This window comes from Phascolarctos cinereus, unplaced genomic scaffold (assembly GCF_003287225.1).
Source record: "Phascolarctos cinereus isolate Bilbo 61053 unplaced genomic scaffold, phaCin_HiC Scaffold_7;HRSCAF=346, whole genome shotgun sequence".
Lineage (NCBI taxonomy): Eukaryota > Metazoa > Chordata > Mammalia > Diprotodontia > Phascolarctidae > Phascolarctos > Phascolarctos cinereus.
In genome coordinates, this window is record NW_027556180.1 from 92491308 (window position 1) to 92511118 (window position 19811).

The window sequence follows — 19811 nt, forward strand, 5'->3', positions numbered from 1 at the left end:
TCAACAAATGTTTCTTTGTTGAACTTCCCCACAATTAAAGCTACTAAAAAATGGAATCGGGTCCCTTTTAGGATGGGGGAGCTGCCTTAAAGGAGAAGATGCAAAACTTGTTGGTAGTAGGTTAGAAAGGTTAACATCTAACGCCCCTTCCAAATCTTATTTTCCCCCATAAGATTCTTGGACCTGGATGATGGAGGAAATGTGGGGGTGTAGGAGAAGAAGAAATACTGACAAAATCCAGACTCCAGTCCAAATTTTATTTGCATACAAAAATATATTATAAAGAGATAAAGCATCATTACTGTTTCCAACTATATATAATTACAAATATCTTCATAAATGCATTTTAAATTACATATGAGTATGTTTTAAGGGAAAAATATAATATTAGCACAAGTCATTTGCTCTTATCAGCTGCACAGGTTAATTAAGTCAATTTTAACACCTAAGAATCCAGCAAAAATGATCCCTAAGTTTGTATTTTAAATAACAGTATTTCAGATGACATGGTAGGATACACTGATCATAGTCAACTATGGCAGCAGTTTCTAACTGTTGGCTTCCTTGGGTCTTCACAGCTTTCTGAAGCTTCTCCCATTGAAAGAACAGGTACCCACACCTTCTGCTCTTTTTCACATGCCTATAAATATGAAATAAATAAGAGTTTCTATTCATAAGGCTACACAAATCCTATACTTAATGGGGTTTGACTTTATAGACACAAATCAAAGAACCAACTTTAATGGCAGACTTCCCACTAATTTCTGTCTGTTCTAACTGCCAGAATTGGGCAGAATTTCACAACTTAAATAAAGCAAGCAAGTTTGTAGCATGGCCCTATGACAAACTATGGGGAAATTATAAGGAATGTCTATCAAAACAGGTTTATATTGTCTGAAGTAGGAGGATACTGTGTTAAAATGGGCAATAAAAATCTTCAAATAGGATTTTGTATGGTGCCAGGCTTCTCTCCTCCACTTTCAGTCCCATCTGAGACTGTAGCTACACACTGCCAAAAATACTTGCATACCTTTAAACTCAAATCTAGTTACCGTCATCCAGATGTTTGGCAAGATGTAGGCCTAGTTTTAGAGTGAGACGCCCCATTTGTGTAAATCAAGGCGCTAGCTGGAAATTGAAGGAGTGAGTCAAAATTCAACTACCATGCCTTTGCTAGTAGTAGTTGAAAAAGCAGAGTCCCTGGTGGGAGACTCAAGCAACAATAACTGGTGGTGTGCCCCTTCCTCTCTGGAGCTCAGAAGAAAGCAAAGTTAGACCAGGAGGTGGTGAATTCAAAGAGCAAAATCTTCAACATTGTCAAGAAGCCATCCTGGGAGAATTCCCACTGCTCCTCCACCCTGATCTCTTGATTCACTTCTCTATATCTACTCCCTTTGGAATATGGTCTAGTTGATTTGTCCTTTACACAAGGTAGTATTAGAGTTAGCTCCCAAATGGGAAGCAACATATCAGATAATTTATATTATTCAGTACTTAGCTTGGGTTTTTCTTAGTGTGGTATGTGAATGTGTCTTTTAATAAGTTTTTAAATAGCTTCTTTTTTTAAATCATTTTTAATAGCCAAAAGAGTCAAACCATTCCCAAATCTCCATGAAAATGGCTCAGTTTAATTCATTCCAAAAGAAAGTTACCCCTCAGGCTTCAAAAAATACTATTCTGTGTCAATCTCCATCCCAAAAGAGTTGGGAATTTCCAAGTTAGGGGTTTCAGTGCTAGAAACATTTAACATCAAATTATAGAAAGGGAGATTTAACTGCCCGCACCCCATTCAAGTTCCCATGACCACACTACTCCTTTCTTTAAAATCCGCTAAAGAGAGTTAGTCCACACATATTTTCATGGGTTATTACTCTTCAGAGACCACTTCTTTATCAAGACCTCTGCTGATGGCAGAATGTTTGTGGTGGTGAATCTACTCGTTTCCTTCCATTTTAAAGACTCGTCTTTCTGATGGAAACACATTATCAAATGTCCAATGGGGCTATGACAGGGTTATCAGTGAAGATGATGCTCTAGCCTAACTCTAAACCAGTGTTTTCATTTTTACAATCAATGAATAAGCATTTATTCAGCGCTTTCTATGTTTCAAGCACACATCAAACAATTCCTAGCCGCTTCTCGGTTCAGTGTGAAGTGAGTTCTCTATATCAATGAATTCATAGATAGGATCCTTATCTTTGGGGTGCTTGTTAGCTATTTGTTTTCAATCATCAGAAATATACATACTTTCTAATGTCCTGTCCAGATCAGCAATGAAGTCCTCTAGTTCTTTGGTGTCTCCAAGTTTGGCTGTAAAACAGGGGATAAAATTTAGATTTCACACATGAATGATACATAGAGACATATGGTGCCCTTGTTCAGAATTATTTAACCTCTTTTGCATTCTTTTAAGCATTCAACAAAACTCAACAACCATTATGCTGCTACCACCAGCTTGGTGCTCAAAGAGACAAATAACATCAGATCTAGCTGCCTTCAAGGTGCTTATAATCCAATTTTTTTTTCAGATGGGGGACTACACCTGTGATTTCACTGATAGGGGGAATGCCTGGAGAAGGAAACCTCTTGTAGTCCAGGTTGACACCTTCTCTCTGACTTAGACTCTTAAAGAACTGTCTTGATAAATCAATTTTTACCATTTCCTCTCGGCACCAGCTCCAAGGTTCAGCCTTAATAATAAAGTTTAAGCTAAATATTTCTTCCTTCATAATAAAGTAGAGAAAGAGTTTTCCTTCACTGTCTTTGGAGAGAATGAATTAAAATCCTCTAATTTCCAACTTGGAGTTATTGAATGTCCAGATCTTAGTATATAGTTTATTTAGCCTTCATTACCAAGGCATACCTTGTATTGGCACACCAATATAAATACAAGGGACTCTTGGGGATAATTTTACATGAAATGAGCAGGATTTGGGGGACTTAGAAGAGTACTCTGAGCAAGATCTCCCCCATCCACTAGGCTTTCTCCCTCCCTCCGATTTAACCATGAGCATGAGTCCTGCATTAAAAAAAAAAATACATATTCCCCCAGAAAGGACAGCACACGAAGCTGAAACTATGTCTTACGTTATCGAATGCTTTCTTGGGAGAACAAGGAACTAAAATAAATGGGAGATTGGGCACATAGAATTTGATGGGGGAGATGGATAGGTTCAGCAATGTAGTCACTTCTAGGGAAAGCATGCCTGAGAAAGGGTTATAGTGGTAAACATTCAACTCCTAGCATGAAGACCCTAAGATGCCTGAAGAAGCCACCCCTAGGGGCACTCGATGAAGAGGGGATGACATATTCAAAGGCACGAAGGCAGAAAATCACAAGACATGATCAGATGGATGTATAATTATAAAGTACTTATAGATGAGTATTGGATAAGAAATGTGTGTTTGCTTAACTCTACTTAGTTGTAATGTCTTGCTCTGTTTTTTCAAGAGGGAGAGGTGTGGGAGGGAAAGAAGGCAGATTTTTGCCAGTTGAAAAAATAGAATTTTTAAAATATATTGGAAGAAAAAGAGGGTCAGACCACATTAAGGAGCAGGAATAGATCTTAGAAATCATCTAATCCTACCTCCCCAACACACACACACACACACACACACACACACACACACACACACACACGTGAAGAAGCTAAATCCCAGAAAAGCTATTATTTCCCCAAGACTCACATAAGTAGTAACAGAGCTGGGATTCAAACCTGATTCCTTTGACTCCAAAATGAAGGACTTGGAATACTAAGCTGAATTTGAACTTCATTCTCTAGGTAGTTGGGAGTCATTGAAGGTTTTAGAGCAGAGAAGGGATATGATCAGGAAAATCGATATGGTGATTGTGTGCAGGATAGATTTTAGGATAGGAAGAAACCAAGAAGGAAGGCAATATGGTAGAGTGGAAAGAGCTCTGCCTCTGGAGTCAAGTGACCTGGGTTCAAATCCTATCTCAGGCACTTTTACTATGTGATCTTGGGCAAATCATTCAACCTACTCGAGCCTCAACTCTCTCATGTGTAAATTGAAGAGCTTGGACTAGAGACCATCTGAGGTCCCCCCCCAGCTCTAGATCTATGACTTCATGACCATTTAGGAGACTTTGCTGATAGTCCAGGCAAAAGAAAAATGAGGGCATAAACTAAGGAGCACTGAAAAGAGAAAGAAGGGGAGAAATGTGGAAGGAGAATCAACAGGACTCATTGACCGAATATGGGAGGTAAGGGAATTATAAAACATTAGAGCTGGGTGGAACCTTAGAAATCATTTAGTCTGGTCCTCTCATCTTACGAAGGAAGAAACTGACACCCAGGGAAGGAAGTGGCAGGATAAGACAGGTCATAAAAACTCTAGGGAATTCTCATTGGAGATTCTGAGATTTTTTACATATGAGTGACTGGGATGGAAATGGAATCTGGGGGCAAGGTGGGAAGTCAGGAAATAATATTGCTGTCTCAGAAATAGAAAAGTCAGAATTAGGGGCTGGCTGGAGTGTGGATTTTATTTTTATTTGGGAGACAGGAATGTAGAATAGGAAGTAGAAACTGGGATCAGTTTGCTTTTAGACATGTTTACTTTGAGGTGCCAATGGCACCCCAGGCTTATAATCTAATCCACTTTCTTTTCTTGAACTAGCTTCCTACAAGAAGTGTGAACAAGGCAAGCTTATAACCCAACAGCCTGAGAAAAACTGACAACTTTCTAACAACTGTCCATTTATTTTGCTGTTGAAGTGTATCACTGGACATTTTCAGTAATAAGTAACTCCTCGCTAACATTGCTTTTTAGCCCTTACGGTCCCTTTGCCAACAGGTGCTCATTCCCTGAGCTGACACCTCTGCAGGATCCAGTAGCAACTTCAGGCAAGATTGTGCCATCTTGAGACTACTCTTAATCGCTAGGCTCATCAGAGAATGTGGGGTAGATGTCTGTATCAATTCCCAAGAGGCTTCTAAAGTTACAAGATCTGGTGGGGGGAGGGAAGGGGGAGGGAAGGGGGAGGAGGTGGAAATGGAAAATCTCTCTCGGGAAAAGCTCTGCTTTAATATTAGAGAGTGGTGAAATCCAAAGATGTTATAACTTTTTTTCCTTTTAATTTCCTTATAATTTCCACCAAAGGTAATATTTCTTCTAAAGATCAAACATCATTTTGTTGTCAGGAAGGCAACTGTCCAGAGTAACCTGATGTTCTGCTATCCAGCAAAGGCATTTGAGGTTGAGAACGTTTAAAGTCAGTTTCCTTCCCTCCCACCCAAGTCAATCCACTAATCCCAAAGAACCAGGAGGCTTCACATGAGTTTTAAAGACCCAGGAAGCAGTATGACATAGGAAAAAAAAAAGCCCTATGTTGAAACTTGGCACCTGGGCAGCTAGGTGGCACAGTGGATAGAGCACAAATCCGGCCTCAGACCAAACACTTGACACTTACTAGCTGTGTGACCCTGGGCAAGTCACTTAACCCCAATTGCCTAAAAACAAACAAACAAACAGAAAATTGGCACCTGAGTTCAGATCCCATCTCTGCTACTTGTTCCCTGTGTGACTGGATGTTCTATGATTGTTTTCTTCTCTAAATGGGAGGTTCGGATCATCTAAGACCCTTACATTATCTAAAATCCTTTGCACTCCAAATTCTGGGATTTTTGTTCTCAAAACAGTCAGGAAATACTAAAGCTTCTAGCTTGACTTTCTTCAGGGCATTTCACTGTACATTACAAAAATCCTATTTAATTGTTGAGCTGGTGCAATTACTGAGAATATGGGTGAAATAATTGATGCAGTTACAAAACCCCACCTTCCACAAATCCTGACAGAGGGTTTCGCATTCTAGAACCAGCCAGTCTGGGAAGAGTCTGCCAGTCATTGCTGTTTGGCACAGATTCTGCCTATAACCAGATTAGAATCTGTGCCAAGGAAGAGAACAAAGAAGCATCTGGAACCACTTGAAGACATGTTCTCCCCATAAAGTTGTGCAAGTGTGAGAAATCCAAAATCTTGCCTATCGAGTCTGATCCACATAGGTCAAGAAAGCACAGACCCCTCAGTGCTGGGCAGAGATGGCCCCAGAGTCTATTACAGCTGGAGAGAGGGGATGGGAAGTGGCATGAAGAGTGGGAAGACCATGTGCCCCCTGTTAAATTTACCTTTACGAGGAACAACTAGGGGAGAGGACAAAGACGTTGTTGAGACTGTTGGAGAATTCAGCTTTTCATCACTGCAGCTGAAACTGTGCCTATAAGGGGAATCTGCACCTTTAAGAAAAAAAGTACATAAGGCAATTAGAATGAAGGTATATTAATAATGAACAGTCATAAGTACAGTCTCTAAAAGAAACAAAGTCCTAAATTTGCATGGGAAAAGATCTACATTTCCAGGTGTATGCATGTGTGTGTGTGTGTGTGTGTGTGTGTACACATATAACTGTATATACAAACACATCTAATAGCTAATAATAACTCACAATGATTAATACTTTAGGCTTTACAAAACACTTTATCTCATTAGATGCTTACCAACTCTGTGAGTTAGGTAATTCAGGTATTATGATCCCCATTTTACAGATGAAGAGAATGAAGCACAAAAAAGGCTATATTACTTCCCCAAGGTCATATAGCTAGCAAGTAGCTGGGTTGGGATTAAAACCCAGGTCTTTATACACATATATAATATATATTTTGATATATATAGTAGTATCTATGTGGACTAAAGGTCTGAAAAACACTGTAGTGAGTAGTGATTTATTACTAACAATATTAAGTAAAGTAAAAGAAATGAGCAACTCTTTTAAAAGTTGACAGCCTTCTCAGGACCAAAGGAGAGCAAGAACTAGATATATATGTGTGTATGAATGAAAAATGTACTCACATATGTTTATCTTTCTACATATATACAAAATATACAGACACAATTTTATATGCTTTTGATTTCATATCTATGTGCATATGTATGAATATTTTATGTATATATAAACATGTATCACTCTGTCAATTATTTCTTGAGTGCCTACTATGTGCCAGGCTCTGTGAAAGCAAAAAAGAATCAGTCTCTGACCCCAAGGAGCTTATATTCTATAAGAATGATATGTACAATATATATATTAGCACATGAAATGATAATTATATAATTATATTGTACATGATTGTGATGAATTGATTCATTTTTATAGCCCTCTAAGGTTTGCAAAGTGCTTTCCTCCCAACATCCCTATGAGGTAGGTGTTACAATGAAAACTCCCATATCCACAAATCAAGAAGGGTATGATAAGATCCTAGCAGTTGCCTCTATTCCAAAAATAATGCAGCATTCCATTGGGAGAGCAAGGATGTCTGTGTATGTCACATTCAGCCAAGCCAATGATACCTTTGGTCGTTTCAGGTTGTGGGGAGTTAGGTGGAGAATTTTTTTTTTACAAGTGAAGCAACATTTCTCTACACAAAGATATACTTTAATGAAGAGAGACATTGTTTCTAGCCCTTTCTGAGCCAGCTGATCTGAGCTCACCTAAGAACATAAGCACAAGAAAGCCTGGTCTTGTGATTGGATGCTTACTCCTTTCTCAAAGAGTACTTCCAAAAGATCTTCAATGAACCTTTACCTGGGCAGCTGTACCCTAAGAGTGTTGCTCTGCCTAGATTTATCCTATCTTGGAGTTTGGTGAACCAAAGTGGAGCCTGAAAGCCCTAGAAGAAGGGTTCTAAGCCCTATAATTATAGCTTTTAGGAATAATCATTTACCCCTGACCCCACCTACCACAATGCTACTCGTCTCCATTTCTTCCTTTATCCTAACTTACACTAGAATTTGAAGAAAGGTAGAAGCCATATGGGGAACATTAGAGACACCAAGACAATAGAGTTAATGGAAAACATTGGAAAATCAGCTTTTTTGGCCTCAGAGAAGATATGAAAAAGAGTGAGAAATCCCTTCTTTGCAGAGGTGAGAGACTATGGGTGTGCATATTACTATCAGACTTGGCTGATTTTTTCTGAAACCTTTTTTCCCCTTCTGTTTTGTGTTATGATGCTATCTCTGGGTAGGAGAGGGAGGAGGGATATTTGTAGAAATGAAGGTGATGTAAAAACAAAAGGAAATCAATAATTTTTAGAGGTGGAGAGTTGGGAAACTTGGATTCTAGCCTTGGGCTTTGCCACTAAATCATGAAACCTATCTGGGCTAAGTTTTCTCATCTATTGGAACAAGCAATTAGACAAAGCAAGTCACTTAACCTCTCAGACTCAGTTTCCTCATCTGTAAAATGGGGATATTGCTATGAGGATCAGATGAGATGACATTTAAAGTACTTTACAAATTCCGATACTCTATATAAATGATAACTATTATTAAGTCTCTTCCTGCTCTAATATTCTATGAGATCCCCATTATTAATTAAGGCATGCTCCATAAGGAAGGGAAAAGACACCAGTCATTTATTTATGTAAGCAGAATCATGTTTCTAAAGTTCCATTGAAAGTTCCATAAAAAGCACATAAAATTAGGCTCGAAAAATGAATCAATAACCAGTGTAATTTGTGGTAAGGAGCAGATATTAACATGTTCATTTTGGGGTAAAGACAGTATCTGGAAACAATGTGAATATTTGACTAAAGTCTAGAAACTCCTTTTACTTTGCTTCTGGGAGAACCTTAATACAAACTTACAGCCCCAAGCATATTTTTATAGCCAGGTAATATACCAGGGGATATTTGTGATGGAAAACACAGGCAGATTCAACTATGGCAATATAAAATACAATATTAACTCATAGTGCTTTGAATGAAAACCCATGTGGCCAAAACCCAGACACTCCAATGAAGCAGCACTCAGCAGCAGCCAGACATCGCTGCTCCTAAAGGCTCCACAGGAAACTGACGTTGTTCCGACCTTCCCAAGCTGGTCTTGCAAAGGAAATTCAGAAATGGCATTTCAATCCAAGGCCCCAAGTATGTGAAATTATGCCCAGTAACACAATTTCAAAGCACCTATTTAAAGAAATGTGACCTTTCAGTGAATGCTTTAAATCAGGACTGTATATATAATCAAACAGACTTCATCAGTTTATATGGTTCAGACCTCTAATCCCAGGGACCCATATTTATGTCTATTTACAGCCGCCAAACTCCATAAAACTTGAGCCTTTACAGTTAGTAGATTTAGACTAATAGAATACCAGACTGAGAGTGGATAGGTACTAGTCTCATCTTGTCCTGCATGACATTGGATAATTCCCTTCATTTTTCTGTGCCTCAATTTCTATATATGTAAAATGAGAGCATACTACCACCCTTTCCTGTCTTTGAGTTATTATAATGTCATAGGAATTCTTTGGAGGAAAAAGCCTCTTAAAATTACATAATGCAGATATATTTATCTCACGAATATTATATAATTATTTTTAATTGGGCAGACACAGCTATTTTTAACAAGCAGTTTGAATCAACTCTTCTGCCTCAGCCATTTTAGAAGTGATAAAGTGTATTTGTCGGCTTCTACCTGAACACATAGAATACACTTTCAACAAGACTTAAAGGGAAGTTTAATACCTTGAGAGTCTATATAAACCCATGCTTAGCACCCTATATCTTGGTCCATCAAACCAATACATTCTTCCCTACATCCTGCCCAGCTCATTCCAATACCATGAATCTACAGATGGAATGGGTTCCCAAGGCACACACTCTAAAGCAGTAGCTCTACTCTAAACGTAGAGTCTGCAGATACTAAACCAAGTTACTTAGAAGAGATTCACTCACATACCCCCACCAGAAACCTACTAAGATGTTTGCTCAAATCCCCTTTACCATTCCTGTGTCCCTCTTTCTAGTGGAAAAAAGTCTTTAAACTCTATCAACAGAAGGGCAAGCAAGTGTCTTAAGGAGCCCCCAACAAATTATTGGCCTATTATAATTGTAGCTTTGATGCTGATTTGATCCAAGTCTCTAGCTCATCGGAGAGAGGAATACAAAGGAAGAACACTTCCTAGGGAAGGATACAGAAGCTGGAGTTCCAAAAAAGATCACAAATGAAAACTTCACCATAGATTCCCTTCTCTTCCTTAGAAGGTCTTCTAGCCAGCAACCTAAAAACTGATCAGAACAATCAGGCTGTTGCTAAGGCAAAATGCAAATAAGAAAAGTTTCATAGGATCACATATTTAGAGCTGGGAGGGACCTTAAAGATGATCTACCCATTTTACAGATGAGGAAACTGAGGCCCTAAGGTTAAGTGACTTCCCCAAGGTAACACAGGGCAAAGTCAGGATTTGAACTCAAGTCCCCTGACTCTAATACTTTCTTTCCACTGTACCACAGTTAGTAATCAGCAGAGCCAAAAAGTCCTCTCACTCAAATGAGGAGCATCTTTCTCTTCTTTTGCTATTCTTTGACCTCATTGCTTCTTCTGGTTCCCCATTAATCGCATCCCCACTCAGGTACCCTATGTTTCAGACCTTTCCTGCTTCCCTTACCCCCCCAAAAAAAAACTTGCCCATTTTATATCCCTCACCCCTTTTGCTTCAGGTCCCTATTTTCCACTAGGCAATAGATAACTAATAAAATAACAGCAATGTGTTCATAGGTATTGTTGTAGTCATAGGACCCAACCCCAGGTAAGGGACGTTATGGACACAATGCCTCAGCCCAAAAAACCATTTGATTCTAATAGCAGTCATTTCAAAGCCCTTGGGCCACAGGCAAGAGAAGGATTTTTAAGCCCTGAACCAGCTACCCTCCCCAACCCTAAAGGCTTGGCTAGCTTTCAAAGATTATCTGTCCTTATTAGACACTTTTTTTTAGCAAATCAACTTCATTTTCTCTAGTTGGAAATCTCAAACTTAGTGCAAATGACTTCATTTTTAAAAATACCATGAAGTATTAAATACCTGAACACTACTAGAGTTTGAGAAAGTTAGTTGGGTAGAGAAGTCAGAATAAGAGGCTTGTTAAAGAGAGAGGTGTGTTGTTTTAGCTTGGAGAGGAGGGAAGGGTAATTCAGGGTTAGCACTAACATTTTCTATTTCAGAACAGAATGAAGCCACAAAACATAAAACTTGCCCCAAACTCCTACAAATAGAACAACTGCCCCACAAGTTTCAGACAAGTGAACTATAGTAATTAACTGAGTGGAAAACTTTAGACCTGTTTGCCTTTTGTCATAGGGAATGGAGATGGATAGGGAGGGGCATCATCTTCCTTGGTGTCTGTGTTCTAGTGGTCCAAATAAGTAAAATCTGACCAACATTGCCATCAGCTACTCTTCTGAGACAGTTCCAGTCCTGCCAAGGCGTCAGAACACAACAAACCTCCCACTCAGATTGCCTAATAACATCATGAAATTGGCATGAGTATCCCAAGCCACTCAGGACACTGTTTATTTTGCCAGTGTCCAGCCACAGTACTCAGCCTTCAGACTGATCCTAAAAGCAAGTCATTGGCACAAACATGCTAATCGTGGTGCTGACACCCACCATAGCCAAAATAAAGGTCTCCTGCCAGTGTCCTAATTAGTAAAAAGCAAAAGCAGACTTTCAAAGGTCCTTCAAATTCCCTTCCAGCCCCCAGGTTATACTAGATAAGTTGAGTGATCCTTTCTAGCAGTTCCTCATTCTTAAAAGTTGACTACAATCTTCCTCAAACTCTGATTATTTTAATTTCATTGCCACTAAAAAGCCGGATATTATCTACTCAAACTCAGGATAGCAGAGGCCTGTGGGGAAAGACAAGGACAGGGATTAATTCAATTCCAATCAATTTAGCAATTTGGTGGAGAAGGAACCAAGAAAACAGTACTATCCATATGAACGTACCTGTCATGAGTTATTTTAGTGTTTAGTCCTACTTAGGACATCCATCTTAGAAGCTGGAACAGGAAAAGTATTGGCTCATTGAAATGTTTACTTCTAACCACCCCACCCCTCCATCAAGTGTACACACTGGCCTGCAACTGTAGGATAAGAAGGAATGTGTGTTACGTTTATTTTCTCCTTAGGATAAAAACACCCTTGATAGAGTTTCTTCTTTTCTGGTTGCTCAGATAATGCACTATTTTGATCTCTCTTAGAAAGTTGGGTTGGAGGTATGGAGGGGGTGGTGACTTACAAAAGAAATGGGAAAAAAACCACACTGGCATTGAGTTTACAACTGGATACATGTTTTCATATGTGAGAAAGATCAATTACCACAACCAGCATTTTATATCATGATGGTGAGATGTGATTTGCCAGAGATTTAGATCTTATTGATAAAATTGATAGACTTATTAGCTGTGTGATCATGGACAGATCACAATAAACTCCTGGAGTTTTATAGCTGTGATTCACCACCTTTGAAAAATAACCAAAATTGTCAGTGAGGCATCGCGGCTAATATCTTAAATGAAAATTCAGTTCATTTCAGGAGATCTGGGTTCTGTGCCCAAGCTCACCTTTTTTTTTTTTTTTGGCCTTTCTTTGTATCCCTAGCACTTAGCACAAAACCTGGCATATAGGAGGCATTTAAATGCTTCTTGACTTGAATTCATTCATTACTAAGGAATCTTGGATCTTAAATAAGACACTTTGATCTCTACCATCTCATTTTTTCCCCATCTGGTAAATGGATGTATGTGGCTATTAAAATTTTAAACTGCACTAAAACTTTTTGGACAACCTGCATAACGGGGCTACTGACCTCTCTCTCCCTCCCCTCAATGGTGTAGCTATTAACAAATATGACTAAAGTTATAGCACTAAAAGCCAACTAATATGACAAATGTTCCATGCAGCTAATTCCTGGCAGCAACTGAGATGAAGATTAAAATACATCTCTTAAAAAGATGATGGTGTGTGTGACAGGCTAACTACCCCAGAGCCTATATTCTAATTAGTCTTGTGTAAGTAATGGACTCAAATAGCAAGCAGACAATTAGGTAAGGGATATATTATGTGTATAACCTGTGATCCATTTTTTTCCTGTTTATATTCCTAACTACCAAATTAATGATTAGTTTCATTAACACAAAAAGCAAAAAAAAAAACATTTAGGGTTACAAGAACAGGAGCGTGTGCGTGCGCACGCACGCATACACACACACACACACACACACACACACACACACTGGAAATACCTCCCCCAATGCTAGTCAAGGATGTTTTCCAGCGCCTTCTTCCTGTGTCCACAAAAGAAACAAGAAAGAATTCTGGATCTGACACCTCACCCAATAGAAGCCCTGGTAGTCTATGAATGGGCAATGTTATACTCTGTTCAAGAGGAGTGTGGTTACTGCCTGAACAAGACTTGTTTCTTTGCAATGAAATAGCACTGGACAAACTGTCCTCATTTTCTTGCCTTGGTAGAAGAGGACGTGTATTTCACGTCTCACTTTCTACCTCATACCAGGGCTGATCTGACATATTCAAGTGTGGCCACAGAGAGACAAGTTTCAAGAAATGTAAAATTTCCTTTTGACATCAAATTAGCAGAGAACCCAGGCAGAGGGAGGTTCTCTCTTACTCTGTTCAGCAAGAGCTCCAGGCTATTAGCAACAGAATAAAAAAAAAAGTTCAGAAAAAAATTCAGTCCCTTGCCTCTTACAAGATGTAATTCATTTTAAACCTCCCTGTGAAGTAAGAATTATCCTTCTTTTCCAAATGATGTGTCTGGGCCATGGCTGCCAACAGAACCAAAGCTGGAAGTCAAGTGCCTGACTCAAATCCTGAGTTAGGGCACTAAGTGCCCTTGATCTGCATTTAAAAAATCAGCTTATATCCAAATTTAATGACTGAATTTTTCCTTCCTAGGAAAGAGAGGTCTTGACTTCCCTAAGTACAATCACAAAGAGTTTCCTCATCTACAAAATAAAAGAGTTGAGTTAGAATTGATCTTTTGAGATCCTTTCAGATACTGTCTGAAACTGCTTCAGTGACTGTCAAGTTTCACTGAGTTGGATGGGAGAATAACAAATAATTAGGTGGTAGCATCAGCAACATACTGTTGTGGGGAAAAGGCTAGATGAGGGCATCAGAAGGATTGAATTTGAGCTCCCATTCTGACATTCACTAGCTGCTTCAGCTCTGAACCTCAGTTTCCTCTGCAACATTGGAGTAATAATATCTGCCCTGGATGTCAGAGCTATTCTGAAAATAAAATAAATGCATGTAAAAGTATTTTGAAACAATAAGGCATATAAATATTATTGTAAGCACTTAAATTACATGAAGTTACTAAAACCTAAGGAGGTTGGAGCACCTTAAAAGACCTAGTTACTTTTGTTAATGATAAAAGAACTAATAATAATAAAAATAGACTTAAAGGTTCTGAATTCACAGTCAGGAAATCTGCATGAATATCCAGTTCTTACTGAAAATCAGTTCAAATGAGGCTGCCTTACCCCTTCTCCCTCAGTTTCCTCATCTGTAAAATGAGGCCTCACAGGCCATGGCTTATGAGGGCCTTTCTCACTGTAACTATGTTCCCTAGGGGTCCTAGCCCAGCAGTACAAAATAGGCATATCAGCTGGTAAGTGACTAGGCAAACCCAAGCTTCTAAATTCAGCATGTTGAGTAGCTGAGGAAGAGAAGAAAAATATAATTCAGCAAGCCATGTGCCTCTGGAGAGTCAGTTTTCTGTCTGCTCATGGCATGACTGGCTTTCTCCACATTTTTCACCATCCTAGTTTATGATACTCAGTAAATACAAGGAAAGGTGGGAATCCCTGGGGGATGGGACCAGGTTTCCATAGAATGGAGGCCATAAAAGTCACTTATACTTAAAGGACTGAAGACACTAGGCAAGGAGGAAGGGAATAAGCATTTATATAGAACCTACTATGTGCCAGTCTAAGTGCTCTACCTCACACACACACACACACACCTACCACACACCTGAGAGGAAGGTGCTATTATTATTCCCATTTTACAGTTGAGGAAACAGAAGCAGAGGCTAAGTGACTTGTCCAGAGTCAGAGAACAGTACCTAAACCTCAAGCTTAGGGTTCTTAAAAAAAAAAAGCACAAAGAGGTTATTTTGAGAATCCCTGAGATGTCATTTTTAGAAATTAGCTCTTAGCTTCATGGGTGCTTCTAGTCTAGATCTTGTCTTATCTCTCTCAACCCCTCATTATTGGTCATTTCCCAAAGACTTTTGAATGAAGTCTTTTACCATGCTCCTTTGCTCCCTTTCTTCCCAAAAGGTTCTGCATCTGATTTAAAGCGACAATAAAAGTTCTATGTTCCCAAATAAGCCACTAGTTTACTGTGTGACTTGGGGGTAAAAACCTGCTTAACATTTCTGCATCCCCAGTCACTAAAGATTGCAGACCTGAGTTCACATAGCTCTTTTGCCCCAAAGAACACTCACATGACTCTTATCTCCTTGCTTTCACAAGGTCCCTGGAAGGAACAGGTTTTCCTGTTCCTGCTGAAATCCAGTGGCCAGGGATCAGAGGTCTTAGACTCAATTCCACCTCCCTCTGTACCAGCCAGGGACCATTCTTCCCTTCCCTCCTGCCAACAAATAGCTTTTATCCCTCACCCCACCTCTCCTTGTCTGCAGTTATGACCCTGAGAGAATATATAGAAAGCTTCTCAGGTGGAGAGTTTCTGCTTGGCTTCGAAGCAGGAGCTGTCCCAAAACAGAGGTGAAATATTACCACTGCCAGCAGCAGAGGAAGAGGAATGGGAAAGGGAAGGGGAGTAAGGAGGGGGAGGAAAGGAAGAAGAGAGAAGGGAAGGGGAAGCGGAGGGGCCTGGAAGGAAGCTACTCACTCTCTGAATCGCTGAAACCGCTGCTGCTGTCACTGACGCTGGCGCAGCTCCTGCGCTTCATCCTCTTCAGGTGCTCCTCGTACTCAAAGTGACGCTCGTGAAAGGGGGACGAGAAATCGGCCATGACTTCATCAAACTCACACAGGACATCAGACAGGTCTGCAGCCACCACTGAGTCCAGGGAAGGAACTACGGAGGAAGAAGAGCCCGGCCACAGAATGTGAGCTAGGAGGGGGAGACGTAGCCAGAGTAGGGAGAGGCAAGCCCGTCCCAGCCAAGACCCACACCTCCTCAACCAGGCCAGCATCAGCCTCTTCCCTCCAGGATTCCAAAGCTGCAGGGACTCCAGGGTTCCTTGCAAACCGCAGCAGCTGTAAGAAGATGGGTGCAAGACCTCATCTCAGTCTCTGCCAGTTTAACAAGTAAGGATGGATGGGAATATAGAGGCAGAAAGAAGAGAGATTCAGATCTTTGAGTCATATTTTTTAAAGCCCCCCTCCAACCCAAGACAACAAATTTCGGAGTCAGACTCGCTCATAGGCAAAGGAGGCGTCAGGTCACTGTGCCATCTGGGAGAGGAAGGGCGGGCAGAAGCAAACCGAAGGGAGAAAGCAGAGAATCGAGAAATCGAGAAAGACTGGGCAAAAAGCAGACTCTTTCTCCTTTCCTTTTTTTTAAGAAGTGTATAAACAGGATTTTTTTTTCCTTCTATGGGGAATTAGGAGGGAGTTCGAAGTTGATACCCTTTTCCCCATGACCTTTCTCTTCCTTTCTCAAATGTGACCCCACCTGATGGTCTGGGACTAGCTGATGTGATGATGATGAAGCTTGGATTAAGGGAGCTAGGGAGATTAGGCTCCATTCCAGGTCAGGGCTGCGGTCGGACTCTCGGACTGGCCCCAGTGCCCGCGCCCTCCCGGGGCTGGTTAGCTCCCCCGGAGCTCGCTGCCCTGACCCCCTCACTCACCTGCCCCAGCAGTGGTCGCCGCCGCGCCCCCGGCGCTGCGCTGTGCTGTGGGGGACTTCATGGGACCGAGCTCGGGATCTCTCCGCGGGTGAGGCTCAGATAATCTTGCTTCCAAAGCCTTTAGGGCCGCCGCCGCTAGCGTCCCCTGCGCCCGCCGGACTCTGGACTCGGCAGCACTAGCGAGCTAGCGAGTAAGCGAACGACTCACAGTGCAGTGCGCTCCCTGCGCTCCTCTGAAGCCCGAGGCGGCCGCAAGCTGTTATAGCCTCGGTTCACCGGGCCAGAGAGGCGGGGCCGGAGGAGAGGCCGGTGGGAGGAGACCCGCGGAGCTGGAGGAGAGCCAGCCCAACGGCTAGGAGACAGCCAAGAGCTGGCCAGGGACTGGCACCTCCCAGGGTCAGGCTGTGGCTGTAGGACATCTTCCACTGGTATTAGTTAGAAAGTACCTAGGAGGTCCTCTGGTCCAACCAATAAATGAATGGATGAATGAATGGAGGAAGGAAGGAAGGAAGGAAGGAAGGAAGGAAGGAAGGAAGGAAGGAAGGAAGGAAGGAAGGAAGGAAGGAAGGAAGGAAGGAAGGAAGGAAGGAAGGAAGGAAGGAAGGAAGGAAGGAAGGAAGGAATTATTAAGATGCTTAATATGAGCTAGGTGGCACAGTATATAGCCTGTGGGGACCAGAGTCAGGAAGACTCCTCCTTGTGAGTTCAAATCCGGCCTCAGACACTTACTAGCTTTGTGACTCTGGGCAAGTCACTTAACCCTGTTTGCCTCAGCTCTTCATCTGTCAAATGAACTGGAGAAGGAAATGGCAACCCACTCCAGTATCTTTGTCAAGAAAACCCCAAATGGGGTAGGAAGAATCAGACGGGACTGAAAAATAACTCAGCATCTTACTCCATATCATGAACACTGGTAAGCACTGAGATGCAAATACAAGTATACAAGATAGTTCCTACCCTGAAGGAGCTTACATTTTACTAGAGAAAGCACTGGCGGGGGGGGGGGGGGGGGGGGGGGGGGGGGGGCCAGCTAGGAAGCGCAGTGGATGGAACACCGGCCCTGAAGTCAGGAGGACCTGCGTTCAGATCTGGCCTCAGACCAAACACTTGACACTTACTAGCTGTGTGATCCTGGGCAAGTCACGTAATCCCAACTGCCTAAAAATAAAAAAAAAAATTTTAAAGAGAAAGCACTAGGGGATTGTGTTTTAGAATAGTCAGAGAGAATGAAGTTTAGGGTAACAGGGAAATAGATTTAGATGTCCTTGTCAAGAAGGCAGTGTTGATTTTCTGCTTCCAGGAGCCAAAGATGGCAGAGTAAGAAGTAAGGTGCTCTCACCCTCCCTCACTGACCTCTGAAAGCCCAGAAAATATCACCCAGGAAAAACCCTGAGCCAGCAAAAAGACAAGGCACAGCAGTCTTTCCCCGGGAAGCTTGGGGAAAGGCCCCTCTTGCTCTAGGGGAGGGTTAGCAGTATGGGACTGGAGGTGTCTGAGCAAGCCAGCAGCAAGCCCCACCTCAGCATGCCAGGGGGAGATCCTGAGACCCAGGTTGCTGGAACAGGCAAGTGCCAACACCAGAAACCTCTCTCCCCCCACCCCAGAGCCTCAGTACAGGAAGAGAAACTGGTAGACACCAGCTCAGAAAACGACCAGGGATGATGGCATTCTCCAGCATCTAAATCACCCAGTGCCTCAACACAACTCTAGGAAGCACAACTCCAGAAGGCAAAGCTCCAGGCTGACAGAAACCCACCAGCATCAAAACATCCCTGTGCAAGGCCCATGCAAGCAGGAGCCAAATATTCAAGTGCAAGGCCCCAGGAAGCAGGAAAAGAAGCTTGGGTAAGTGCTCCCTTCCATCCAGCAGGACAACTCAACATTTTTTTTTTAAAAGTCAGAAAATAGGCAAATACCATGATCAAAAAGCAGAAACAGAAAATGACCATAGATTCTTATTTTGGGGAAAGGTAAAATCAAGGCACACATTCAGAAAAGACAGCTTTATTAATATACCTACATCTGAAAAAGGGAGTATGAACTGGTCTCAAGCCCAAAAAACCTTCATGGAAGAGCTCAAGAAAGATTTCAAAAGTCAAATAAGAGAGGTAGAAGAAAAATTGGGAAAATAAATGAGAGGTATGCAAGAGAGAGCCAATAGCTTAGAAAAGGAAGGGAAAAAATTAACTGTAGAAAACAAGTCCTTAAAAAGTAGAATTGGCCAAATGGAAAAGGAGGCACAAAAACCGCACTGAAGAGAACTTCTTAAAAGTAAAATAGGCCAAATGGAAACGGAGAATAAGCAATTAGTCAAACAGAAACAAAAGAATGAAAAAATACAAGAAAACATAAAATACCTCATTGGTAAAACAACTGACCTGGAAAACAGATTCAGGAGAGACAATTTAAAAATTATTGGTCTACCTGAAAACCATGATGAAAAAAAGAGCCTGGGCAACATCCTTCAGGAAATCGTCAAAGAAAACTGACCTGAGGTCCTAGGACCAGAAGGTAAATTAGTAATCAAAAGAATCCCCCGATCACCTCCTAAAAGAGATCCCAAATTAAAAACAAAGGAGTATAGTAGCTAAATTCCAAAACTACCAGATCAGAGAGAAAATACTGCAAGCAGCCAGAAAGAAACAATTTAAATATCATGGAACCAAAGTCAGGATTACACAAGACCTTGCAATTTCTACATTAAAAGATTGGAGGGTGTGGAATGCACTATTCTGTAAGGCAAAGGAGCTTGGATTACAACCAAGGATCAACTACCCAGCGAAACTGAGCATACTCTTTGAGGGGAGGAGATGGACATTCAATGAAATTGGGGACTTCCAAACCTTCCTGATGAAAAGAGCTGAACAGAAAATTTGACCTTCAAATACAAGACTCAAGAGAGGCATAAAAAGGTAAATAGAAAAAAAAACTTTATTATTAATAGGGAAATTGTTTACATCCCTACAAAGGAAGATGACACTTGTAACTCTTAGGAACTGTAATGTCATTATGACATTTAGAAGAGGGTGTAGTTAGCCAGAGGGCATGGGTTTAAGTTGACTTTGAGAGCATGGTAAAAAAAAAAAAATCTAAAAATGGTGA

The 19811-nt window shown here is 41.2% G+C and overlaps 1 protein-coding gene across 1 annotated transcript; it reads right to left on the bottom strand.

Moving 5' to 3' along the window:
• Positions 1-243: 243 nt before the first annotated feature.
• Positions 244-16961, bottom strand: RGCC (regulator of cell cycle). The gene is made up of 5 exons (XM_020977030.2): positions 16710-16961; positions 15743-15931; positions 6150-6257; positions 2248-2310; positions 244-640 (listed from the first exon to the last, which is right to left on the bottom strand). The coding sequence occupies exons 1-5, from the start codon at positions 16768-16770 to the stop codon at positions 633-635; spliced, it is 429 nt and encodes a 142-aa protein (XP_020832689.1). The 5' UTR covers positions 16771-16961; the 3' UTR covers positions 244-632.
• Between the last annotated feature and the right edge of the window lie 2850 nt (positions 16962-19811).